Source organism: Grammomys surdaster, unplaced genomic scaffold (genome assembly GCF_004785775.1).
Source record: "Grammomys surdaster isolate TR1022 unplaced genomic scaffold, NIH_TR_1.0 130, whole genome shotgun sequence".
Lineage (NCBI taxonomy): Eukaryota > Metazoa > Chordata > Mammalia > Rodentia > Muridae > Grammomys > Grammomys surdaster.
Window position 1 is genome coordinate 22917591 of NW_021604588.1, and position 27268 is coordinate 22944858.

A 27268-nucleotide genomic window follows, 5' to 3' on the forward strand; every position below is an offset into this window, starting at 1 on the left:
CTGAGGGAGCATTGATGAGCCCCTGGGGGAAGGGAAGGCTGTCCCTCTTTAGAAACCTGATCTTAATTGAGGCTGGTGAAGTCACTCTTACCATCCCACTCAGCTGACTCTGGTGTCAACCCAGTGACACAGATGTTCCTAAAGGGACTATTCAGGCAAGTGCTAAGACCGAGAGGAATGGCGAGCTGGCAGCGGCTCTCTCCTGCTGCTAGCAGAGTGGTAACAGATGCCCCTAGAACTCTGTATGGGGCCCAGCTGACAGCCTCGGGCCAACTGCAGCTCTTTTCCTCCCTGAGCACTCAGCAGATTTAGAAACACTTGCTGGCCTTAGGTAAAGATGAGATAACAGCATGACAGTAGCATCCAAGAGACTTTCCTGATGGGGACCAGCTCAGCGAGCCCAGCGTCTGAAGCCACTAGGGTATGGTCAAAATTCTCCTTTTTAGAAAGCAAGACTAGTTTGCTGGACCAAAGCCAGTCTGAGGAAGGCTATGGGCAGAGGAGAAGAGCCTTTTTGTTGACATATGTCAGGGGTGCTGGTCTAGCCTGTGATGCTGGTCTAGCCTGTGGTTATGGCAGATGTATGTGTCTGCAGAGGGAGGAATTCTCATGTCTCTTGTGGTCCCTGCTCCCCAGTCTTTCTTTTGCTTCTGTCTTTTGTCGTCCTTCCCTCTCCTGCATGGCTGCACGAGACCTTCCTTCCCTAGTCCTGCCCCTCGGGAGCCAAGGTATGAGAGGAACCGGGGAGACCGTCCCCTCCTCGCCCACCTCAGTCCACTTTAAACAGAAGCCTCCATAGATACCCTTTTGAGGGTCCTCCTAACCTCCAGATTCGGAGAGAGAGCAAAGTGGCCCGGACTTCTGATGCAGAGAAGAGCGTGGCTTTCCGAGCTCTGCAGCACTCTCCTGAGGCCCCACAAGGGCAGGGCACTTTCCTCAGGCCCCACAAGGGCAGGGCTCCGGATGACCACGCTGTTCCAAGGCCACCTGACTTACAGATAGAGCCCTTCCCCACACTCCCCACTGGAAAGAGTTAATGAGGGGCTCCTGGGAACCTGCTCAGCCAGGAAGAAAGGCTATGGATATGGGCCTGAATCTGAGGGCCTAGGGAGTTGGGTATAGCCACCCCATTTTTTTTTTTTGAGATGTTTACAATATACTGGCCTATGACTGTCCCGACCCTGCAATAGACCTCTGGGGGCAGGGGTGTGGTAGGGGTGGCAATAGGAAGGGGATGGGAGGGAAACACTTGGGGACCCCGCTCCTCCTGGTCCTTCTCTCCACTCTCAGGACACTCTAGTGTCAGGAGGGACGGGGATAAGAAGGGCCCTGGCACCCGCAGCTTCGAACTCACAACTGTAGCTGTCTAACAGCTGTCTTCCTCGGAGGCAGATGAAAGCGCTGGTGTGGTCGACTGTCTTGGCTGCGTGACAAAGTAGTAGAGATTAGGGTCTGGGGCAAGGGAAGTCAGTGTCTTTCTGACTTCTGTGAGGGTGACTCAGAGACACCTCCCGGATCAACTTCAGTGAGGCCTGAGCATGGGGACAAGCCAAGTTTACCTGGAGACCATCTCAGTCAGAGGCCTGCCAGGGCGGGACAAGTCTGACTGGCCTTCAACACTTTCATCTTGCCACGCTGGTTGTTAATGTAAACTCTTTGCCTTGGTTCGTAAAGCCCAGTGGAGGTGGGTCTGCTGCTGAGGGACTTTGGGGACCTCAAGCTATGGTCTCCACCCAGCAGCAGAACTGAGGGATTGTCAAAAATAAAAGCTCAGATTTCTGTCCCATGGCTGCTGTGTCAGAAGCTCCAGGGAACAGTGATTTCCCCCCATTCTGATTTAGAACAAGGCCCCTCTAAGAACCAGGATCCAACAGTCAGTGAGGCCCTCAGCCTAGGCCTTGTGCAGTCTGCAACCACGGCTGTCTTTTCCAGACAGCATGACTTCCTTCCCCTGGCACAAGGCCTCTCTGGTTACTTGTCTACCTGGAGCCACTCGAGCCCCTCCCTGCCCCTAAGCCTGCACTGTGGCATCCCTCTGACCCTGGCTGCCCCAAAACCTTGCTTCCTGAATTCACCACTTTCTTTTTGAACCTTCACCTCTTGCTCCCGGTTATTTCCACCTGGTCGGCAAAGACAGTGTAGTTCTCTTCAGTTCTGCAAGGAAAAAGCCCAGAGGGAAAACACTACGTTCTACAACGTACTTCAAGGAATCTACTCTAACTCCACTCCTCTTCAAAGTAAGGAAACCAAGGCCCAAAGAAATGGTTTTCCCCAAGCCACATTCCTGGTTCACTGGGTCTCAGCTCAGGGCTCATCCTGTGTGCTGTCCTCCTGGCTCTCCCCAGCTCTCCCTTCCACAGGCTTAGCCCTGTCACACTGCTCCAAAGATCCCCCAGAGTCCTCAATATCTTCTCTTCCTCCCCCAAACCTCACTGCCCATGCTGTTTTTGAGTTGATACTTTTGCCACTGGATCACGAGTTCTTACCTTGGTCCTCCTGAAGCTCCCATCATGGGGGTGAAGTGGGCCATGGGGCATGAAGGCAGGAGGGTGACAAAAATAAACCCCCTCTTCTTGGAGACCATCCTTCCTAGCTTAGGGGCCACTACCTGCCCTCAGTCTTTCTCCTCACTCCCAGGTTCTCCAATGAACCAGGTGGGCAGAAGGGTCAGTGGGTTCCCCAGAGTAGGGCTGTTGAGGTCTGGTCTTCTGCTATGTATTGTAATACTAAATACTGGTCCCCAAGGCCTGGTTGCCCCCAGGGATGAGAGAATCCCCACGTAGATCCAAGTAACAATTAACCTTGCCCCCCCCCCGTTATCCCTGATTGATGAATAAAGATGCCTACAACCTATAGCTATAGCTAACCTATAGCTGGGCAGAAGAGAGAAAGGTGGAGTCTTTGGTTCCAGAGCTTGGGGTTGGAGGAAAATCCCAAGGGAGAGAACTATGAGGAGGGAGAAGAAGAGAGGAAGACACCATGGGGTAAGGAATCATAAGAACTGTCCACATGGGCTGGCCATTGGAGCTAAGAGCAGCCCATGTGGAACAAATCATAACTCGGCTTACTGATAGGGAGGGAGCAACTAATAGCTTAGAGGGGAGATATCTGCCCAGCTCTATATTAAGGCTTATTATAAATATAAAAGCTACATGTCTTTTATCTGGGAACTGAATGATCAAAGGTGAGGTGGAAACCCCTGATTGAGATTAAATATTTAATGTCTTTTATCTGGGGACTGAATGATCAAAGGTGAGGTGGAAACCCCTGATTGAGATTAAATATTTAATGTCTTTTATCTGGGGACTGAATGATCAAAGGTGAGGTGGAAACCCCTGACTGAGATTACATATTTATTACAACATAGAGCAGGGGGCGCTGTCTAACACTCACCGTTGACAAGGGTAACAGCACACAGAGAGCCAGAATCTCCCTCTTGGCCATCCCTGCCTCATCTCCGTGTTGGTCTCTCCTTTCTCTGGCCTCCCCAGAGCTATTCATTGCCTTCTTCTTTTCTCACCAATGAACCACTGTTTGAACTGTCACTTCTGGGTAGGAGCCTTCAATTTTAAAGCTGTCCTTAAGCCCCGGGTCTCTACCATTGGCCTTTTCTAGAACATTCCTCCTGGGAGCCTGAGAAGCACCTCAGAGCCTGCAGTTTCAACTCATACTTTCCCCTGCCTCTACATCAAACCATCACCGTCAGACTCCTGACCGCGTCCCAACTGCCACTCTGCCCTGTTGCCTGCAGTCACTCAATTTCTTTTACTGGTTAAGAAATTCCCACACCTCTGCTTACACTGAGTTCCTATGGGTCCAGGGAATCCAACCAGAAACATTGACTAAGAAATGTTGACCTGCCAATGGCTATCATCCTGTGCAGAGATCACTGGCTGAGAGGAGTGCCGCTCCTGTGTACTGGCCCAGGTTCTTTGGAGAAAAGCATCTTCTGTGGGCAGCTCAAACCCTACTGCTCATGGGAGCTTCGAAGGAACTAATGACTGTTACCTTCATGGACAGAGGGGACAATAGATCAAAAGACAGGCCTCCCTTCTGCTGCTGGGTCTGTGTCACAGACCTGCCAGGAAGGGTCTCTCTCTTCACAGTTCTGAGATGGCAGCACAGCTGGAGTGGGTGACTGAGTCAAGAGAGCTTGGGCTCGGTGAGGATGGGTGTCAAGGTCAGAGGTGACAAAGTGAGGGTGAGTGTCAAGGTCACAGGATGACATGACATGCTGAGGATGGGTCTCAAGGTCAGAGATGACAAAGTGAAAATGGGTGTCAAGGTCAGAGGTGACAAAGTGACAGTGGGTGTCAGGGTCAGAGGTGACAAAGTGAGGGTGAGTGTCAAGGTCACAGGATGACATGGTGAGGATGGGTGTCAAGGTCAGAGACAGGCATTGAGGGCAAGACTGTGAGGCCACACATGGAAGGTGAGACGCCATTGGCCTCTCTAAGAAAATGGCCATATGCTGGAGCATCCACATCTCAGCCTTTCTTGCCGTAGAAAACCTGGACTCCCTCTCCCGACTCCTGGACATCTGTCATTTTAGCAAGTGTCTTCTAGTTGTCCATGCTAAACCTTGGGGGGGGGCAGTGGTATGTGGAGTGACAAGCAAGAATCTTCTTTGAAACACTTTGTCCTGTCCTGTTATCCCCAAACAGAAGCACCCCTCTCGCCTATCACCTCCCTAGAGTCTAGGGAGTTGTGCTGGCTCCCTTACTGACAAGCTACAGGACGTGGGACCAAGATAACAAACTCTTATCCAGAAGTGAACACTGCAGAACCTTCCCTTCATAGCTGACTCGATGAACAGGTTGATCAGAACATGCTTTTGTGAAAGTGGTTTACCCTTAAGAAGCCACAACTACCATGTGATCTAATCAGATATGTTCAACAATGTTGAATGACAGGTGAGAAATCCTTCTTAGCCTCTTACAAATGCAAACTCTGGTTCCCTTGGGACCAGGGTCTGCTTGACCACATGGCTACCGTGTGGCTAAGGAGGAACTCAACCAAGACTTATGTGTATTGCCCTAGTTCCTAGTATGCAAGGGGCCACTGTGACAAGCCACTGTCATTATTTTAGCAAACAGCAACATTTTAGTGTTTATGTGACTGTGGCCTCGGGACTTGCTAGCTAGTCATCCCTGGTTACTCTGGAGACCCTCAACAGTTCAACTGTCATGTCCTATATGAGCCATTTTGAACTAAGGAGCTACAGCAGCGTCACCAGCCTATGGTAGTTAGCCAAGGACAAGGAAGAGTCTGCAAGCATCTCTGGATACACTACTGGCTGACAGCAACCATATCCTGCTGGGAACAAAGGAATGCAGGTCTCTGAAATAGACAAATTTGAACTCAGACCCAGGAGAGTCACAAAAATGCCATGGCAGTTACTAAGTAGCTAAGCTGATTCCAGACCCAAGGTTCCTAATTCTGTTTCCAGTGTTCCGTTCTTAGGTCTTTCCTGGCCTCTCCCTCCATTTGTATGTTCAACTCATCCTCAGTAGAGCACCACCCAGGATGGCCTGCACCATAGCACTGTTTCTATGCATGACCTGCGAATAGAGAGTCCCCTCAGAGAGGACTCAGCTTTATCCCCACAGGCCAGGACACCCTGCAAATGTGTGTGCAAGAAAAGAGAAAATGACACTCACGATTTGTCTCGCCTGCCCAGCCTCCTTGGAGGACTTGCTTGTCTCCTTCGTGGAGACAGGGACTTTCCCCGGCTTCTCACTTGGGTTGGAGAGTGGGCACTTGCAGGTTTCAAGATCTGAAGAAGACAGGAGGAATTAGCCACACCGGATCCTGAGGGCACCCACCACTCACCTTCCCACGGAACAACACCTCAAACACAGCCCGTCCAAGACACACTGGGAAAAGATAAGGGACCTACTTCCTGGAGAGTGAGATGGAGCAGCACGTCATCCCTTTTTCTGTGGAGGGAGGGGAGTCAACCCCAGCCCCTCAGCCCTCCTGGAGCTGCCATGTTTCTCACCCTGGGAGGCAAAGTCTCTTCTACAGTTCTCCACCTTCTGCTGACCCCACCTGCCACATTTAGTCACAGAGTGGGCTCCAGATCACCACCCCAGGTCAAGAGTGAAGATAAGCAAGCCTGAATTAGAATAGTCACTTTCTCTTAGTGTCTCCACAGGCCATGGAGGGTCAAGGACAAGTGGGTGTGCTGGCACCACAGAGATGAGCTGACAGAGGGAAGAGTGGATCACGAGACCATCTACCCAGCTCTGAACAGCGAATGTCCCTCCTGTCTATTGTGACACCAGATGGTGAAGGCCTTGCAACTTAGGCCATACAGGTGCAGTGTGACTTTGAAAGAGACCATAAAACAGGATGACTGTCTCAGCCGGAGATATAACTTTCTGGTCTCCCATTTTTGGATCTTAGTTGACAGAAGGAATTGAGGAGAGAGACGCCGCTTTCTTTGCAATATCTAAGATGGTTTCAGCTGTGGTTTGTGAAGCACCATTTGCCCCTCAGGGCCCTTGTGGGAATCAGTTCCAGGATCCTTAAGGGACACCCAAACCCATGGTATTCAAGTCCCTTATATTTGCAATGATCTGTACACAACCTCCTCTAGACAGAATCACAACTTGAATGACCTGTAATGCCTAAGGCATGGTAGTTGTTCAACTATACACTATTTAGGGAGTAGTAAGAAAAAAATCTTTATATTTTCAGCACAGCTGCAAGGTTTTTTCCTATTTTCCTTGATCCACAGTTGGCTGAAATTGACGGTGCAAAAAAATCCACCGGCAAAGAGGGCAGGCCAGCTCACACACGGAGACTAACTGTCCAGTCAAACGAGGATGCAGAGGTTTTGTTCCTGCAGTGGCCACAAAGCGAGAAACACTCCCCGGCATCTAGAACGAGCCACAGACAGTGTGACTGTCAAATCCTGACTCTCAGTTTGATGAGATTGAGGACATCATGGGGAGACAGTTCTTTGAACGTGTCTGTGAGGGAGTTTCTCAGCTCGGTGAACTGGGGTAGGAATCAGACGCTAATGTGGGCAGCGCCACCCCATGGGCTGAAGCCAAACTGAATGAAAAACAAGAAAGTGAGCCGAGCCCAGCGGTGGACACAGTTGCTTCAGGTTCCTCCTACTTCCCACTGTTCCTTCCCATGATGGAGAGCACCCTTGAACTGTGAACCAGAGCAGCCCCCTTCCCTCCCTTCTGGATGTTCAGGTCAGGGACTTTGTCCTGTGTGTCAAGTAACCAATCTGGATGAGAAGAAAGCTCCCACACACCCTGTGCTTATCCCGAACTCACCTTCATCCTCATGTCCCTGGCGTACTTCTCCAGCTCCTTCCTGATGTCAGCCCTCAGCATCTTGGAGACATTGAGGACAAGCTGCTTCCACTCGATGGGCTGGAAACTGTGAGGCTCATGGGGGACGTACAGCCCAATCTTGACCTTCTTGACCGTGTGCAGGTATTTCTTATAGGAGTCTTCAAAGTCAAAGACAAGGTCACTCAGAGTCCGAAAGGTCAGCGGCTTGTCCATCAGCTCAGCCCTTCGGCTCATGCCCAGTGAACCATAGTAACCATTGCAGTAAATCCCCAGCACGACATGGTGGAAGTAGTTTCCTGAGAAATAGGTTTTAAAGCTGATAGGGAAGCGCTCAATGGAAGGCTGCCCATTGGTTAAATATCTGAGGCAAGTGGAGTCAAGGGAAAGAGCGAGGCCTAAAAGATTCAGAGTGTGCCGGGCATGGTGGCCCATGCCTTTAATCTCAGCACTTGGGAAGCAGAGGCAGGTGGACCACCGTGAGTTCAAGGCCAACTTGGTTTACAAATAGGGTCCCAGGACAGCCAGGGCTATAGAGAGAAACTTTGTCTCAAAAAAAAAAAAAAAAAACCAACAAAACAATAACAAAACAACCACCAAAGAATTCAGAGAGCATGCCTTCCAGAATAAGATACTGTTGCTGGGGCCAGTGAGTCCATTCTCCTGTCTCCAGCAGCTTGGTATCTGACCTTCTCAGATGAGTCCTCTACAAGGAATTTTCTAGGTGTCTTTGAGTATCAACTCTCTGATGTATTACCAAAACCAAGTGAACATGGGATAGAGAGAAAACCTGCTGTCTTCAAAAGTTAAACACAGGGCTGGAGAGATGGCTCAGCGGTTAAGAGCACTGACTGCTCTTCCAGAGGTCCTGAGTTCAAGTCCCAGTAACCACATGGTGGCTCACAACCATCTTTAATGGAATCTGATGCCCTCTTCTGGTGTGTCTGAAGAGAGCAATGGTGAATACATAAAATAAATCTTTAAAAAAAAAGAAAAGAAAAAAAGTTAAACACAAAACAAAACAATAACCAGGCACCTTTTCTTTGTCTGGCTTCTACAGGGCACTTGGAGCTACTTAGGGTGTTTTTACTTGTGTGTGTATGCATGATGTGTCTGTATATGTGTGTGTGCCTGTGCATATATGTGTGTGTATGTGCAAGCAAGGTGTGGTGTATGTACACGTGTGTGTGTGTGCTCATGGTGTGGTGTACTTGAGTGTGGAGAGCAGAGATCCACCTCCATGTTCTTCTACTGTGCTTACTTTTCAAATCAGGGTCTCTTGTCCTGGAACTGCTCGAACATTAAGATAAGCTTGTTAGCCAGTGACCCCCAGGGATCTTCTTGCCTCTACATTTCCAGCACTGGGATCACAAATTTAAGCCTCAAGACCTGATATTATATCTATATCTTCCTGCCTTTTGAGTTGTGTCTCAAGACATAGAAGCTCTTGGCTACTGCTCCAGAACCATGCCTTCCTGTTGTCATGCTCCCAGCCATGATGGGTAAGGGCTCACCTTCTGAAATTGTGAGCCCGCAAATACTCTTTCTCTCAGAAGTTTCCTTGGTCAGAGTGTCTTCCCACAGCAAAAGAGAGTAACGAAGACAGGGGACGTTCAGATGATTTTTACATGTACTAGAAAGCTATGTCATATAGTGAAAGGGGCTACAGCTGAGTGGAAAAGCACTTGCCTTGCAAAGCATGAGGCCCTAGGTTCAATCCTCAGTACCACCAAAAATGACAAAATGATATCCAAGCACAGTGGCCCAGGCCTGTAGTCCTAGAAGGCTGGAGGAAGCTCAAGGCCAGTCTGGAATAAGTAGTAGTAAGACTGTCTCAGAACGAAACAAAGTAATCATGGTACTCTTTACAACATGTTACTAAACAAACCAAGCCTGGCTGCTTGCTTGTGGTAATAGTAGCTTTTAGCTTCACTTCCAGTATCGAGTGTGTTTCTTCCCGTGCACCTGTGACCTTGACCAAACACCAGAGCACTACTCGCCACGCAAGGCTGGCCGCAGCAGCTGTTCCTCCCAAATACACAATTGCCATAATTCAGAAAAGACTTTTAAGATGCATGTGTCTGACGAGCATGGGAAAGTGTGCACAGTCAGTGTGCAAGGTGAATGTCCAGGAAGGGGTCCTGAACTTGAGGCTGAGGTGACAACATGTAAGACATAGGCTGGGAGATAGTTTAGTTGGTAAAGCACTTACCTCATTCAATACCCAGAACCAAGGTTTGTAATCGAGGGCTGGGATGGGTGGATGGATGAATGGATGGATGGACAGACAGACAGACAAGACAGTGCCTCTGAAACCATACCTAAAGTTATCCCTGGCTTCTATTAGATAGAAAAGAAGGACAGGTAACTAGAAGTCAGCCAAACCTACCAGGTTCCCAGCTGTCAAGGAAACCTTGCCTCCCAGGACAGTGGGGAAGCTCTGGGAGACATGACTGTGACCTGAATCACTGGAAGCAGGACACCAGAACACTGACAGAGCAAACCCAGAGATGCTGTAAGTTTGGATGGAGGTCTGTGCCAAGAGTCCATTTTCCCTGAGTTGAACATGACAAGCAGAAGTTTCCATGCTCGTCACCTACCTTGTTCTTCTCTGAAATGTCACATAGGTAAGAATAAAATAAAATCAAGAGCCCTGGCCCAGCGGGTTCCTAAATCTAAATCTATTCTCTACAAGCCCTGATGTTCTAGATAATTCAAGGGACATGATGCTCAGATGTGTGACAATGTACAAAGAACAAGGTGGCCCACATACCACAGACCCATACATCCGGTCCCACATACCCCACACCCACATAACCCTGCTCCCACATACCCACCCACACACCCAGATCTACATACCCTAGACCCACATACCCTAGACCCATATGCCCCAGGCTCACATACCCTGCATCCACACCCCACACCCTCATTTACGCCAGACCCACATACCCCGGGGCCAACACCCTCCAGGCCTACATAATCCAGTCCCATAACTACATACCCAGACCCACAAACGGTGATCCCACACACCCAAGGCCCAAGCACCCCAGGCCTATATAGCCAGGGCCCACTCACCCCAGGCTCATATGCCCTGCACACTCACCAGGCAGCCAAAGTGGCTGAGTGGAGCTTGTCTATCCAGGGATGGCACTGGCCTTGTGTCCTCCACTGGCCGCTAGCCAGCAGCTCCCTAGCCAATGGTTCCCAGAAAGAGGCTCTGCCTACAGCTGTGGCTACTCAAGAGTGGAGCCCTGAGCTTCCTATTGCCCCCCCCACCCCAGCCTGCCTTCCTGCTAAACTTCCTAACATGTGTTTGATGAGGAGCAAGAGGAAGATCTGGGAGAGGCTTCTGAAAGACTCAAGTTGTCGTTTTCCAAATGCTAAGGTACAGATGGACAGTCATATGCTTCAGGTCAAACCCCTATGTGCTCTGCAAGAGGCAAAGAATCACAAAAGCTCCCTGTCCAATAGCAGGTGGGTAGCCCTGGCTTTAATACCCACCAATATATACACAAAGTAAACACAAAACTCTATGAAAATCTGGGGCCAGAGGTGTAGCTCAGGTCAAGTACTGGACAAGCACAACCAAGGTGCTGAATTGGGCCCCTAGAACCTCAAAGAGCGAAAAATAAAAAAATAAAATAAAAAAATAAAGATACAAGAGGGGTTGAGGAGATGTATCAGTTATTAAAGAACTCGCTGTGGAGCCAGGCAGTGATGGCACACACCTTTGATCCTAGCACTCAGGAGGCAGAGACAGGTGGATCTCTGGGGTCGAGGAGCTTCCCAGCTTAGCCAAACCAGGGTGCTCCAGGTTCAGTGGGAAACCTAGTCTCAAAAAGTCAGGTGGACGGTTGGGGAGGTATCTTAGGTTAAAGCTCTTACTGCCCAAACAAAGAACCCAAATTCAATACCAAGAGCCTACACAAAGCCAGGGACAGCAGATCACATCTGTAGCCCCGTCAGCTCTGTGAGGTGGGGTGGCAGGTAGGAAAATCCCTGGAAGCCTGAGGGCCAGGTAATTTGCTATACAGAGCAATGGACAACAAAGAGACCCTGTCTCGAATGAGGTAGAAGCTGAGGGCCAACATCTAAGGTTGTCCTCTGACCGCTACCCTCAAGCTGTGGTATGTGTGCATCCACACTTACACACATATATGTGTATACACTTCACACACACACACAAAGGAAGAGAGTGTTAAAGGCATCTGATGTTAAACTGTTAATTCTGGATTGGTTTGGTTTGGTTTGTTTTGGTTTGTTTTGGTTTGTTTTGGTTTGGTTTGGTTTGGTTTGGTTTGGTTTGGTTTGGTTTGGTTTTCCAAGACAGGGTTTCTCTGTGTAGCTCTGGCTGTCCTGGAACTCACTCTGTAGACCAAGCTGGCCTTGAACTCAGAAATCTGCCTGCCTCTGCCTCCCAAGTGCTGGATTAAAGACATGTGCCACCACTGCCCAGCCAACTGTTAACTCTGTATCCATACATGCTTATGGATACATATGTGTGCATCTGTACTCAAGAGCATGGACACATGCAAATCCCACACCTGCCCAAGAGTCTCAACAGACAGACTAGACCATCCCCTTGTCCCATCTAACACTGAAGCTCCTCTTCCACTAATCCCTGTCTCCTTTCCTGGGTCTCAACCTACTCAAGTTTCCTTACGTCTCTGCCCTGCTTGTTCTTTACTGTCAGGCTGACACAGTGTTGAGCTACCTGGGATGAGGGAACCTCAACTGAAGAGTTGCCTCCATCAGACTGGCCTGTGGTTGTGTCTCTGAGGAACTGTTTTAACTGATTGATGTGGAGGGCCCAGGCAATTATAGGCTGCACCATCCCTAGGGCAGGCAGGTCTAGGCTATATAAGCTAGCTTGCTGAGAATGAACCAGGGAACGAGCCAGTAAGTAGCATTCCCCGTGGTTTCTTCCCTGACTTCCTTCAGTGATAGATTCTGACCTGGAAGCACTAGCAGAAATAAACCCTTTCCTCCCTAACTCGCTTTGGTCATGGCGTAGCTCACAGCAACAGAAAACAAAGGAGAAGGCTCATTCTCATTCGTGGGTTCTTTGTGTCCATCCAGGTAAAAGAATTTTGTGGTTCATCCTTGATCACCATTTTTCCTTCTCCTAACTTGTTTCCCTAACACTCATATCACCCAATTTGTGTTTCTGGCATAGATCTGCCCCTTCAAAAGCCCCACACTCCAAATATTCCTATCCCGAACAGCCCAGAGTTCATGTTTTAAATCCACCCAGTCTGTGTCTGAACTCATACCCCGCAGCTGGAGCCTTCCTTTCAAGCTCTTCTCTTGGGCCGTGGCATCACCATGCAAGACAGGAATGGGGGGATGCAGTGCTGCAGCCTGGATGCCTGTGCCCCCCCCCCAGCTCTTACTGCTTCTGTCCCAGTGCAGGTCTGCACCAAAGCATGCCACAGTCCTGTCACCCTTGATTCTTCGAGCTCTTCTCTGTTTGTGGCTGACTCCCTGTCAACTTGTACGTCTGGCTGGCTTCCAAGTCCTGTACACCCAAGCTCCTGGCAAGTTCTGGAAGCTATCTCGTCCAACCCAGCCCCACTGCCAAGGTCATGGTCCAGGTGTCACCATTCCCTTCTATAAGAACTCACAGTGGGCTCTGCAGATCCAGCCCAGCTGCCTCCAACATGTCCTGTCTGTCCTTCAGAAAGCTACTGGACATACAGGATCCAGGATGAGACCGAACAGGTCTTCAGCTTCAGAGCTTTCTGAAGGCCACTTAGCACAGCATTAAAGATGCCATTCTGGAGCCAGCTATTAGCCCAGCACCTTGTTCTATCTGGGGCTGGCTATTAGCCCAGCACCTTGTTCTGTGTCCTGCTTCCATGGCTATGGTTCCCCCCAGCCAACTGCCCCACAAGAAGACCTAGCACTGCGCTGGCTCTGCTCACACCATCAGTCAGGGACATCACAGCTTTTCTGGACCAAATTCCAGGCAAAGAGCCAGGAATGCAGTGAAAATGACCGAGCATTAGAGACCAGACCCTTGTGTCCCCAGGTTCCATCATGATACACTGCCAGACCCCTGTGTCCCTGGGTTTCATCATGACACACTGCCAGACCCCTGTGTCCCCGAGTTCCATCATGACACACTGTCAGACACCTGTGTCCCCAGGTTCTATCGTGACACACTGCCAGACCCCTGTGTCCCCGAGTTCCATCATGACACACTGCCAGCACTTGCTCTTCTCTGAAACCTGCTCTCAGATTTCCCCCAGTGATGGGTCTGGATATTTGCTCTCTTGGCTTTGACTCGACTCTAAGTGTCTTTCTTATGACAGTGTCAGATTAATGCAAGAAAAACCACACAGGCACTCTACAAAGTCCCTCGGAAATTGAATTCTCCTGTGACTGCTGAATCTACAGTCACTAGCCTGGCATCTGTCCCTGACAGCATCACAGACAACAGGTGAGATGAAGCTGGTCTAGGAGCCTTGGGTGTGTTCAGCTCCAGCCAGGTCAAACTAAGAGGGCGTCTGACATTTTTCCTCCAAGGACACCAGAGCAGAACTAGCTCCAGAAGAGGATCACAAAGGGACAGCGCAAAGCTTAAAGGATACATGCCCAGGATGACTGCCTCCAGGCATTTGATAGGCAAGGATTCTCGGGTCATCTCCTTCGCTGTCTCCATTAACCTGTGGGACAGAGCACAGCAGATCATCTCAGAACTTAGGCAGTTAGGCAGTCAGTTTGGCTGTCTGTCAGTCCATCAGTCTGTCTGCATGCCCTCCTCCACACTAGGCAGCATGCAGGGATCTAGCGAGAAAGGGAACAACTCACTTCCAGGAAGAACCCAAAGCATCGGTGCTTCTGACAACTAATATCCTCAAGCCTGTACTCGCCCCCAGTTACTTCAGAGGGCGTGGTGTGAGCACCACCCAGCCTGGAAGCAGGGACTTACAGGGACAGGTTTGCAGGCCTCTGCTGTCCTGAAAGTCAGTCTGGTTCATTTTTGAGTCAGGGGCTGTCCTAGAACTTTTGATGTAGACCAAGCTGGCCTCAAACTCAGAGATCCACCTGTCTCTCAAGTGCTGGGATTAAAGCTCGTGTGTCACCACAGCCGGCCTGGCAGTCAGTCTTGACCACTAAATTTAGCTGCCAAGAGGGACTAGTCCTTAGCCCCACCCACAGCCAGGCCCTGAAGCAGGTCCACCTCCACCCTCTGCAGACTAGAATCCTGGATCCCTGGGACACAGGGACAGATTGGAAGAGGGCACTGGTGGCTCAGCTCAGTGGTAGGAAAGAAGCCACGTGGTCCTCAGATCACGTGCCACTTACCCGCTCAGAGGTCGCATTTTCCTGATTTCAAAGAACTGGGTCCCTGTGTGGTTGTATCTGTGTGAAGCATGTAAAGGAAAGGGACAGAAACTCCAGAGTCCTGGTCACATGGCAGATGGCCACACAGATTCCCATCTCCCCGTGGGATAAGAAAGTACTTGCTTTCCTGGACAGTGTCTGTGGGGATCCAACAGCCCCTGACTCCTCACCGTGCAGCCTAGAAACCCAGCTTCTAAACTGAAGCCTGCATGCACCTTTGACGTTCGTAGCACTTCCCAGCAGCCTACCCTCTGCTTCAGTTATTTTACTGCATGTCTTAAGTCGCACGCTAGACAAGAAGCTCTTGGGAGCTGGGATCTTTCTTTTATCACCTTTGGATCTCCCATAATGCCTGAGGGAAGCTCAATAAGCCCAGGTTAGCAGGTGTTATTAAAAAAAATGAGAGCAAGTAAATGAATTAACTGATGAGGGGAAGTTCGGAGGATAAACAAGGGAGAGGATGGACGGAAAGGAGAGAAAAAGTAAACAGACAGAAGGACAGATGGCAAGATGGAAGGAAGAAAAGGAAATGGATGAACAGACACTTGGAAGGACAGATGGATGGATGGGTGATAGGAGAAAGGTAAGTGGTGAGGTGGATGGACAGATGGACAGAAGTATGGTTAGACATGTGTGTGTGTATTTGTGTATGTGTATGTTTGTGTGTGTGTGTGTATGGGTGTGTGTGGTGTGTGTGTTTGCATGTATGTGGTGTGTGTGTGTGTGTGTATGTGTATTATGGGCTCACCAATGTATCAGTATACGGAAGAAAAGATGGAAGAGTGGATGAATGGCAGTTAGATTTTTTCAACAGCACACAGAACTTAAGGAAACGTCACTCATTTCATGCCTAGATGACACTTGACACCACTAAGCAGATGACACCACTATCCATGCCCTGTTCTGATCGACTGCCCAGCTCTCCGAAGCTAGCAAGCCTGGTCCACCAATGGCCCACTCCTGTCATGCTTTCTGAGACACAACATTTAATTCTTTTTTAAGCTTAAAGAAAACTTGATTTGTATGTTTTATTCTTCTGCCTCAAGCAAAATCCTGTTTGTAAAATGTATGTGTTGGGAGGCTGTGGATGACTCATGATTCTGTTTGCCTAGAGCGCCATGCCCAGTCAGGTGCCCAGAACTCACTCCCTATGTGTCCCCAGTAATACAAGCAGCTTTGAGGGTGGCAGGACCTCATACTGCCCCAAGAGGAACAAAGTGCCCTCCAGGCTGAGGGCACAGATAAAGAGCCAGGTGTTGTCCATAGCACATGACTTCTGCCCCACGTCAGATGCTGGATTAGAGGGCCAGAGGTGATCCCAGGAAGCTGCCCTAAGCCATGGTTATAGCAGTGCAGGCTTGCTGGGCATTTCTAAAATAAGATATTAAAAATTCTTACTGGTGAAAGAAAAAAGAGAGAGCTTTTATTGTGAAGTGGTGCTTTTTTTTTTTTAACTTTATCAAAGATGTTGTTCAAACAGTGGGGTTTCCAGTATATTTAAAGCAGAATTTAGTTTCTACAAAGTAAGATTAATCCATACATAAGTAATAAAAAGTTGTCTAGCTATGTTCTCTAAGTTCCTTGTGGCTAATAGCTGAGCTTCTGGAAGTTTCTCTCCAGCCTTCCCTGTCTGAAATGCAGAGCTCCTGGGCAGGTTTCCTATGCCTAGAAAAGCCATGATCTCTCTTTCTAGACACACACAAAGACTAGCATTCCCGTTCACGGCCTCTGGAATTCTGTGCCAGGGGAAGGCAGAGTCAGTCCCATCAAAAAAAACCTCCACTGACAGCTGAACGCATGTGTGATTAGGAATGGCCCCAAGCAATCACCATGTGCTGGCACCCGTGTCCAGAACAAGAACCAAGAAGGCAGAGAGAGTTTCTATTCTGCCTCCCTTGATGATAGCTCCCAAGACCTAAGGACCTGGTCCCTGGTCCCCTGGTGCCTCATTGCTGTCCCTGCAGTCAGTAATCTAGGCTAGCAGCCTTCATTAATGCGTCAGAGAAAAGGTAAAAAGGGGGCCCTTCAAGAGCCATGGTGACTGAGCTGAGTTTGTGGCAGGTTTTATAGCAGTGTGAGAAAATGATATGCAAAACACATGCAAATTTGTCCCTACTGATGAAGCGCATGCTGGCTCACTCTCCTTGGGAAGGCCTCGTCCTAGATAGACATGAGAGCCGTTCTAACTTTAGGTTACCTGGGATGTTTGGTGACAGTAACAACTGAAAGAAGCACAGCTCCTGGGGCCTGGGTCTGTTTGAGAAGGTGTTTGTGTCCCTCAAAAACCAGCAACAATCCACGTGGAGTCTCACTTATGGAGAAGAGAAGCAATATCCAATAACTTTGGTGGGGCCTTGGGCTGCCAGCCTCTCTCTGGAGAGAGCTATCATCTCCCACTGAGGCAGCCGGACTCCATGGGGATGACGACACATAGGAAAGAGGGCTTGTGAGGCAGAAACTGACAGGCTAATAAAGTAATGGATCTTAATGAGCAGAGTAGGGGCTGTTCTCCAGGGTGCTAGGTAGCCCTGGGAAGGTGCTGCTGTCTGGCCCCTTCAGGAGACAGAATTGTTCTTTCCTGCAGCAGAGAATGGGGGAACCCAGGCCTATGCTTCCTTAAGTATGCTCATCCTCAAGGCTGGGGAGAAGCAAGCAGAAGGCAAGCCAACACGCCTGGGCCTCTCCTCACAGTCAACCCAAGCACAACCTCCAGAGAAGCACACTGGAGAGGGTCCCCATTTCACTCTTGTGCTGGTAAACACCAAAAGCCACGTGCAGCCATGACCTCTGCTCCTTTGTCCCCACAGCTGCTTCTGAGGGACCAGCAGAATGGAACTAACCAACCCTGACTGTAAATAACTCGAGGGCACTGAGGTAACCAAAAAAAGCATGTGTAACTGAACCCTCAGGATTCTCAGTAGCTCTTTCAGTTTGAGTTGAAGTAGGAGTCCCACTGCGGACCCCCCCCCCCCCCAAACCCTGCATGTACAGCTGGGACGAAGTCACCTACCTGGCTTGCTGGGATCATGAGAGAGCAGGAATGTGTTAAAGCAAGTGAGAGAAGGAAGGTCAGGAAGGTCAGGAGGAGAAGGAGATGCTGGTCATGTAGAAAAGGGAGAATGGAACAAAGAAGTAGAGAAAATAGAAGGATGGAAAGAAGGGATGTTAGGGGACAGGGGCAGGGAAGGGGGAAAAGAGAAGTTACAGCCTGAAGGCAGATCAACTTCACCTCTGAGGGACAAGCTCTGGCTGTTCTGGTCACTGCTGTCACAGGCTGTAAGCTCTTACTCAAGGGTGCTCTCCAGCACCTGTGTCACCAGCCTTAGAGCTTCAGGCGATCAAAGGCAACAGATATAGCACTCAGCTTGCAATCACCACTCCTGTCCCTTGTCTGGGGTGCTCAACCCCTGGCTTGAAGGATACTGTAGTGTCTTCATGTAATTCTGGATGGTCTGGAGCCAGTCTGGGATCGACATGGACAACCTGTAGTTTGGAACCTGGGGAATTGAAGGCTACAGAGAGACAGAGAGAAGGGACTCATGTTATCAAGGGTTTGCTCTGGTACAGCTCCTGGAGCAGGCATGGGACTGAAACCAAGTGACAGCCACTCCCGGGAGCAGACACACACTCAGTATAGTCAGTCACCTGTTGATATGGCACCTCCCCCACACCATCTGACTCCTAAGATAGTTGGTCCACCATTGAAGGACCCTCTAAGCTCCCTCCAGATATACTCCACTCTGAGCTATGGTTCTCAGTGGCCCGCCTGACATTGATTTTAACACAGTTGGCCTTCTCTATGGGAATATAACTCCCCTGTTGAGGCCAAGGACCATGTCCCCTGGAGTCTCCCATCAAGACTGTCCCAGAGAGAACCCCAAGGTGCTTCACTGATTCTTAATTTTTTATCTCTTGACCCATTCTACAGCATGGCTAATAGTGACCCTTTTCTATGTGTTCCCCCTTGAACATTGTTGACACAGGCCACAAGACAAATGGCAGAATGGCAGGCCAGCCATAGGCATTGTTTTCAATACCACACTCTTCGCATGCCCACCGTTTTCTCTACTTAGTCCTTTTCCTGAGTTCGAGATTAAGTAAGGCCCTCCTCTTGCCTCGACTCTTCCCTGGTAAGTGCCATGCCCCTGCCTCATGAACCTTATCCTAGACTCATGGCAGCCCAGACAGCTCTCCCAAGTGCCTGCAGTCAGCATTCGAGCAAACCACTCCCAAGACATGAGGACGCCAGCCAGCCAGGAACACATTAGGGTTTGTTTATCCCCCCACTGACTCCTCATCTTCTCCATGTTGGTGGTGGGCCACATCATTGGTGACAAAGAAACTTGTTCCCTCTGGATGCAGGTTTGAGAGAGGAGGCTCTTCTAGGCGTTAGCTTCTTCATAAGAAGCAGAAAGAATGAAAAGCAAGTTAGTCTCATCCTTGGAGAAAACAGGGCCAGCTTTGCAGACGGAAGGGGAAGCAGAACTATGGACAGCCTAGCTAGGCAGCAGTGCCAGACACCACCTAAAGACTTCCTGGCTCTCCAAGCACAGGCTCTGCCATGCAGTGACAGATGGGCATGGTGCTCTGAGCACAGGGTAGCAGGCGCTTTGCCATTTGTGTGACTTTGGCTGCATTTACCGAAAAACGTTCTCTGCTGATAGTTTCTTCTCGGTGCCTCTACTCAGCCTTGACTTTGAGGTGTTCTAAATTCATAGAAACTGTCCCTACAGCTGGAAGGGAAGCAGTCACACTTGGCACATCAGAACCAAGGCGCTATGTATATGTGTGAGCACATGCGTGGCTATGTGGGCATACACACGGGCTCAACTGATCTGCAAGCTACATTTTCTCTCTGACACTTCAACTCCAACTCCCTGTCTGGGAGAGTCACTTTGGAGGGGAAAAGGCTCCAATGTGAACAGATGTTCCCATGACTTCATTCTTTCCCCTCCTCTCCCCCACACAGAGTTATCAAGAGAGAACACACACACTTCTCTCTCTCTCTCTCTCTCTCTCTCTCTCTCTCTCTCTCTCTCTCTCACACACACACACACACACACACACAGTTAGCGAGAGACAGGCACACACACCCACATAAACAGTTTCACACACACCAAGTCACACATTGAATTCTCTGTCCAATAAACTTTCGCAATCATGGAGACTTCCTTGTGCTTTTCACATTAACACCCACATGTCTACCAAACCTCTGTAAGAACCGAACAGAGGCTTCAGAGAGAGGTGAGAAGAGAAGGTAGGCCGAGGAACAGACCCTTGCTCAGCATCTTCATGTGGTAAGCTCTAGGCCAAGCACAGAGCAGGATGCACAGGAGCAGGGAAGGAAGGGAGAGGGAAATCCCATCCAAGAAAGGTGGAGAGGAGAGCGACGGGACATGAGAGCGAGTTCCCACACGCATAGCCCATGACTTGGCTCAGAGTCCACTTTGGGAGCTGAGCTGACCATGGAGTTATTTCCAGCCCCCTCCATCCCAGGGAGCTCACAGAGTAGGTCTCAGAAAGCAGCTGGGCCTCAGAATAGCCGCCAATGGCACCCAAGGGATTTAGAGAAACAGCTGCACAGTTACCTCAGCTGCCTGTGGTCACACTTGCTCCCAAGCAGGAGGACAAATGTAAGCGTTCCCCACATGGGCTGTAGCAGGCAGGGCTGTGGTGCGGGGAGCCAAGGTGGCTCACTGCAAGATATCGTCAGCTTCAATTCACTGTGATGTCAGGCAAGCTGGCAGGGGCTCAGCCCGGGGGCAACTTCGAACGGCACCTCGGGCAGCCAATGTTCCTGCTGGATCTGGATGTAAGCCAGAGGGCCCTCCCCCTGAGGGGGTTATGATGAGACATATACCTTAGTTCGGAATGGTTTGAATCCCTGCTTTGTCTCCTACCAGCTATGGACTTGACAGGATCCCAGAGCTTCCACTTGCATCCAGATAGACAGCAACACTGCCTCTTCTGCCCTCGGAGCTGCCGTGGGACAATACGGCCTGCTGTGTGAGAAGGCAGCATGGCGAAAGCGGTACATGGGACACAGGTATAAGCTGGGCTGTTATCCATCACTGACATGCTCCCAGGAGCTGGACTAGAGAGGCTCTGGATCAGCAGCACACAACCGTGAGATGTTGCTTCTTGAGGACATCTCCCTACCCAATAGGAGATAAGAACTCCGTCGCCAAGTTCAACACACGCTGCTAAGGGGATGGTTGGTGTCTTAGTCTCACAGGCAGTCATAAGACAGCTCCTTAGGCAGCCATGAAAAAGCAGGGTCAGCTCAGCGCCTCTGAGTGGACAGAATGAATAAACAAAACTCCATCCCAACACAGACAAATGCTAGTTACTTTTCAAAAGCAGGCATATACTGGGGACACATTGACATAGGGTGAATCCTGAAGTAAAACAGCCTCAAAACAGTCAGTACTGGGGTCCGGGAGAAAGCTCAGCAGGAGGCCTTTGGCTCAAGTCTGATGACCTGAGTTCAATTCCCGAACCCACAGGGTGAAAGGTGACCAACACCTGTCTGACCTCACATGTGTGTCTAGAACTTTCTATCACTGTGACAAAGCACCTGAGACAACAAGCTTATAGAGAACAAAGGTGGTTTTGTCTCACAGTTTCAGAGCTCACGGTTACTTGTAACTATAGGTTCATGCTTTCATGGAGTAAGCACGGGAAAGAGGTCTGTTCACCTCATGGAATTCAAGAAATGGCGGTGGCAGGGAGAGGAGCCAGTGTTCTGATTCTAGGGCACTCTGCCCAGTTACCTAGGTCCTTCCTGCTAGGCCCCACCTCTGAAAAGCATCCTAGGCTGGGGGCTAAGCCTTCAACAGGTGGGCCTCTGGGGACATTCAGGATCCCAAACAACGACAGCCATACATTCAAAATGATGAAAGGTAGGTCATGTATCCTGCACTTTACCATAAAAAACAAGGAAGTGTTTTACTAAAGGAGAAATGCAAATAATGACCCTCTGGAAAAGGTTAAGTTCACTGATAGCTTAAATACAACCTAAGGCCCTGTAAAGTGTCATCTTCCACTCTTCCTGTTAGTTGGCATACTCTGAAAGGCAGTTCCCTGTGCTGGCCAGGAAGCCCAGGCAAGTTTTAAGGATTTGGAAGAAGAGGGTACGCAGTGAGCAGAGAAGAATAATGAGACCACAGAGTCTGGCAGCCTGCCTCTCCACTTCCTCCTTGCCAAACAAGAGAGCTGACAGAAGGCAAGATGGAGGCCCACAGGTGAGCACAGTCCTGTAATTTCCATGCTGTAGAAGAAAGGAAGGGAAGCCAGGCCTGGAGCAGGGAGGCAGCAAGAGGCCCCAGCGGGAGCAACCTTTAACAGGAACAAGGAGAACCGAAACATTTCTTTCACTGCACAGGCGGCCGACAAAAAGAACCTTCTGGAAACCTGGGGGAGGCTGCATGGAGCAGCCACAATTCCAGAATGGCCCCAGGCTCCTGCATCAAAGGGTCCCAGCCTGTGATCTGGGACGGAGTTCCTGGAGTCACACTTTGGGAGGATTCAGACAGACAAGGGGGATAATTCTAAATCCAGGACAAGGAAGGGAGGGAGAATCCTGAGAGCACAGGGTGCAGGGGCAGAGCCTGTGGAGAGTCTCAGATCTCTGCTCACACTTCATGAAGTCAGCGCTCGGCCCTCTGATGTGAACTCTTTCTGAATTTGGAATCACTGTGAAAATGAGACACATACACAGGTGGGGGCTGCAGGAAACCGAGTGACGTTTCCTGCTGAGGGCCCTGGTGTCCTGCCACAGCTAAGTTGACCTCTGGACACTAGGAGGAGGCCCTACAGCCAGACCTAGAAGGGTCAGCTGCTCCTTCTGCACCTGCCTCTCTGTCACTCTCTGCCCATCCTGTGTAACCCCAGTGACTTTTGATCTTTTTTCTTAAATTATCCCAGTAAAAGCCTGGATTGCCAGGTGCTCGCTTGGCTCAGTAGCCACTCGTGGAGAAGAATGCAGATGAAATTTGGATAGAAGATCTCAAGTGATACTCACCCCTACCCACCCAAGCCTTCAGACAGAACTTACTATGGTCCATCACAGAACGTCCTGGACACGCCATCCGTGCTCATGGACCCTGGGAACTTGCTCTGGATACCATATTGCCTCAGTCCACATTCTGTTGCTGCAGTATTACTCCTGCCAAATTCACCAATCCTCCTTCTCCACTCACAGTCCCACCACCCTCCGATGGTGCAAATTCCTCACAACATAGTATTGGCTTGGCTAAAGGAGAATGACGTGGCCCCAGGAGAGACTGCAAGCCCTGGAGTGGAGAGGAACAGTGTCTGACAGAGCAGCTTGACATCAGCTTGCCTGGGCCTGGGGAGGAGCCAGGGTTTGGGGGATATTGAGGCCAGGAGGTGCCAGTGAGGGGGATAGGGATGGAGAGCCAGCTATTGAGACTCACTGGGAATGGTGGAGCCAGGAGGTCCAGCCTCAGCAGAGTGAATTTGAGACTAACCTAGGCTACCTAAGAACCTCTCAAAAATCAAAACCAAACAAAAACCAAATAAGCAACACTAGAAAATTAAATCATACAGTCCTATTCAAATTTAAAGACCCCTCATCACCAGGGGTAGTGGGACATGCTATAAGCCCAGAATTCAGAATGCTGAGGCAAGAGGATCATAAATTTCAGGGCTAGCCTCACTTATAATGAGGGCTAGTCTCAGATATAACCAAGACCTAGTCAAAGAACGGAAACGGGGTTGGAGAGATGGCTCAGTGGTGAAGAGCACTGGCTGGTGTTGCAGAGGACTGGGTTCAATTCCCAGTACCCACGGTGACTCACAGCTGTCTCTAACATCTGTTCTAGAGGATTCAACACCTTCTTCTGACCTTTGTGAGTACTCACGCACATGGTGTACAGACACAGATGCCAGCAAAGCACCTATACACAGAAAATAAACCTTCAAAATTTAAAAAAAATAAATGAAGAGGACCAGGCAGGAGGAAGAGAGGCAGAGATCTATGAGTTAGAGGCCAGCAGGGACTACATAGCCAGTTCCAGGACAGCCAAGGCCTTAGTGTGAGACCCTGTCTCAGAAAACGAACAAATAAAACAAAAACCAAACGAAAGCAGGCAAATGCCTGCACTGGGCTGAGGAAGGCCTGGCTTATCAGCAGCTGTCAGGAAGTGTTTGGTTACAATGAAAATACAACAAGATACATAGAAGAAAAGGGAATGTTCTTCTTTTTTGAAACAAGGTCTCACTACACATTGCAGGCTCTCTTTGAACTCACTGTGAGGCCCAAGATGGCCTTTAATTTATAATCTTCTTGCTTCTCCCTCTTGAGTGCTAAGAGTACAGGTATTCGTCACCTTTCCTGCCTGGAATTTCTCTTTATAAAAAGGAAGCTCTCGGCTACAATCTGGGAAACATCAAGTGTTAGTCTCAGGGAGTGGAAACCTACGTTCTAAACTGCCTCGTGGACATTTAGAATACTGCATCTGTGACAAACCAGCCACAGTCCAAGAAAGGGCAGATAGACTTGTTAAAGAGGAGAAGGAAAAGGGAGATGAAGAAGAGGAAGAAGAGGGAGGAGGAGAAAAAAGTGGAGAAAGAAGGGACAGGGAGAAGGGGAGAGGAGAGACGTAAAGGAAGAGGAGGCCACAGAGAACAGAGGCAGATTCCCACTGTCTCATACCCTGCCTTCCTCTGGGGAGGACTTGAGAGACATCTTCACCAATAGGAAGATCCAGTGCTTGTCACATGGAGAAGGACTCCTGCACATGGAACTGGGGTAAGGATGAAGGCACAGTGAGCGAGGTGCAAGATTCAGAAAGCCAGCTCAAGACAGTGGCATCCAGTCTCTGCTCCCTCTGCCCAACTCTTCCATGTTTAAGGATTCTGGTGACTCATAGTAAGCAGAGAAAGATGCTGAAGTCAGAGCCAGGGCTGCCCATGTTGGAGAGCAGGGATTATTACTGCTCATGCTCCCACAGACAAGCTTCTAGCATAGGCAAGCTCCTATTTGGACAGAATAAACTCTCTCCCTAGCACAATGATAAAACACGATGAAGCAGGAAGCACAGAGCCTCCTCCACTTCCCCAAGGGCACACATAGCCTTTTGGCCTGTGGGTTTGCATGCTCAGCTATTGCCAGGCAGGACTGGGACTTACTGCTGCCATGACTCTGGGATATGAGATTCCTGAATCTTCTCAGGAGTCTGCTCAGCAAACAGGGTCCCTAGAGTCCAGGGAAGCCATCTCCACGGCCACACACCTGGCTTTCATTTTATATAACAGGACACTCCCACCAGAGGACATGTCTCTCTGTAACCATATCCTTGGCCACTGAGCTCAATCGCTCCCTGGCTGCTCTCCAGAGTAAAAAGAGAGCTTCACTTGGTGTCTCCCTTTACCCTGGAGACTAATTCATCCTGTGTCCTGGAAAGTCCCTTTAAGTCACAGCCAAACGCTTCCTTGGCGCCAGGTAGGCTAGTAAGAGACAAGTCACTGTTCTCTGTAAGTTTCAGAGATAAAAATCAAAAATGACTGTCGTAAAAAAAGAGGAGGCGGAGGAAGAGAAAGAGGAAAAGGAGAGGAAGCTGGTGATGATGAAGATGTTGGCAAAAAGTCTAGAAATGACATTGAGAGGTCTGGCTGATTGATTACAAATTCACTCACGGCTCCATAAATCATTTACCAGGGGGAAGGGGGAGGGAGAAGGGAGAGTAAAACACGCATGGAGGACAAGCAGTGTGGACCCTGGCTTTCTATGCTTTCTTGTAGTGGCTGGTGTTGACCTGGCGACATTAGCTTTTGATGAAGATATTACAGGAGCTGAGTACATAATGGATTTGGCCAAGCCAGCAAGCCCCCTGCCTGCCCCTGTTGGCAGCAGAACAGGAAGACAGGACTCAGTAGCTGGACATCCCTGCTGGAGGAGCCGGAGGTCCCTTCTCCCTGCTCTTGCCCGGGCTGAACCGGTCCCATCCCACCCATCCCGCCCATCCCACCCTCCCCAGCCAAGCCACTGACCTTAGCCAGGAAGGTAGCGTTTCTGATGGCGCCTACCATCTCTCCCCCTCTGGGATGGACCTTGGCAACATGCAGCCACATCCGCTCCCAGGTGTGGCTGTCGATCGGGAACCCGCTCTTGTTCACGTGGAACAGCACCCCGCCGTCTTTGTCCTCCTCCTCCGAGCCCCCGCTAGTGGCGAGGCTCACGGGCCGTGCGTGGCTGCTCCGGGACCGGGTGCTTTTGGTGCTTTTGGGGTGGGGGCAGCGATGAGTGTCGGCGGCGGAGCCGGTCATGGTGAGGGGCACGCGGCGAGGGGGCGGAGGACGCGGGCACGCCGGGGATCAGGGCCCCGCGGGGGTGGCCTTTAACTCTCGCGGCCGCAGGACGCGTGAAGGGAACCCCGCTCACCGGCCGAGCCTGAAAGCAGCCGAAACAGCAGACACTGCGGCTCTCAGTAAGACAGGGATGGGGGTTCCCGCCCACCCCCCGCCTGGCTGCCCCAGACCCACCCCCTCAGGACTAACGCGAGCCTCCAGCCCCGCCGATTACCTAGCACGGCGGCTGGAAAGACGCCACGAAGCCTCACACCCAGCTGCACTCGGGGATGGGGAGGCATGCAGGGAGCGCGGGGTGAGGAGGGGACGGGGTAGGAAGAAGCAAGACAGCAGTGTGGCAAGGAGACTCGAGGGTTCCCTCCAGCTTCACGCATCCCTGGGTCCCCAGATGTGGTGGACTGCCACCGACCCAGAGCGGGCGGGCACGTGAGCGCCCGGGGCCGGCGCGAGGGCGCCGCAGCAGCCTCCGCTTGTTAGGGAGGCCTGGCGTCTTCCCGGAAGCCCCCCGAACCCTGGCGCGCGAGGGGCGGCTCCAGCCGGGGTTCCCGGGCAAGCGCAGCGCCGCCCCCTTCCCGCGGGTCCCGCGCGGGCACCGCGAGTGGCAGCTGCGGGCCGCCACGAAGCGCGCGGGGCCCGGGGACCCACCTCGGGCCGGCCTCATTGCTGCAGAAGGCTGTTGGAGCTGAGGCGGTCGTCGCCTCATTCCACGTCCCATTCTCGAATGTTACTCTGTGACATATAACTGAGTCACCCGGGCAGCCGCCGATGTTCCGAATGCGGCCATTGGACACCGCAACAAAGAGGGGCGGGTCCCGAGCTTGGGACTCTACAACCCGGAGCTGTGCAGCTCTGCGATTGGTCCCAGGGTTCCCTGGCGGGAGGGGATCCGAGTTAGGGAAGCTGGGCTGCCACGCGAAATCCGATGCTGAGGTGTCCTGGGAGCCCCGCGGAGCTGGAGCGACTATCCAGGGACTAAGATCCAGTTTCCCTTGGCCAGAGGCGCAGCAGCTAAGGCCAGAAGATGTGATTCAGAGGTAGTGGGTCTGGTGGAGCAGCGTTCACAGTGACCCCGTCCTACACAGGGTTCTGAGTGGTTATCCGAATGGCCAACTTGTCTAAATCTTCCATTACAAGTTTCTCCCTAGATTAACAAGTGGGTACAGCCTTGCATCCTCTATTAGTAACCATGGATAACAAGGTTCCTCAACCCAAGCTGCTGTGAGACGCAAGAGGCCAGTCAAGCTCCTTCTGTTCTGCAGTAGCAACTGGTT

General features: G+C 50.6%; 1 protein-coding gene across 2 annotated transcripts in view; it reads right to left on the minus strand.

Moving 5' to 3' along the window:
- Vash2 (vasohibin 2) overlaps positions 1-25955 on the minus strand; it is a 29715-nt gene extending 3760 nt beyond the window's left edge. The window contains exons 1-6 of one of the 2 annotated variants that reach the window (XM_028760054.1): positions 25680-25955; positions 18087-18175; positions 14625-14681; positions 13907-13981; positions 7296-7677; positions 5661-5776 (exon numbers count right to left, since the gene is read on the minus strand). In XM_028760054.1, coding sequence (XP_028615887.1) covers positions 5661-5776; positions 7296-7677; positions 13907-13981; positions 14625-14681; positions 18087-18175; positions 25680-25955 — 995 coding nt within the window. The remainder of the gene's footprint in view (positions 1-5660; positions 5777-7295; positions 7678-13906; positions 13982-14624; positions 14682-18086; positions 18176-25679) is intronic. The other variant, XM_028760059.1, reaches the window with a different exon arrangement.
- Between the last annotated feature and the right edge of the window lie 1313 nt (positions 25956-27268).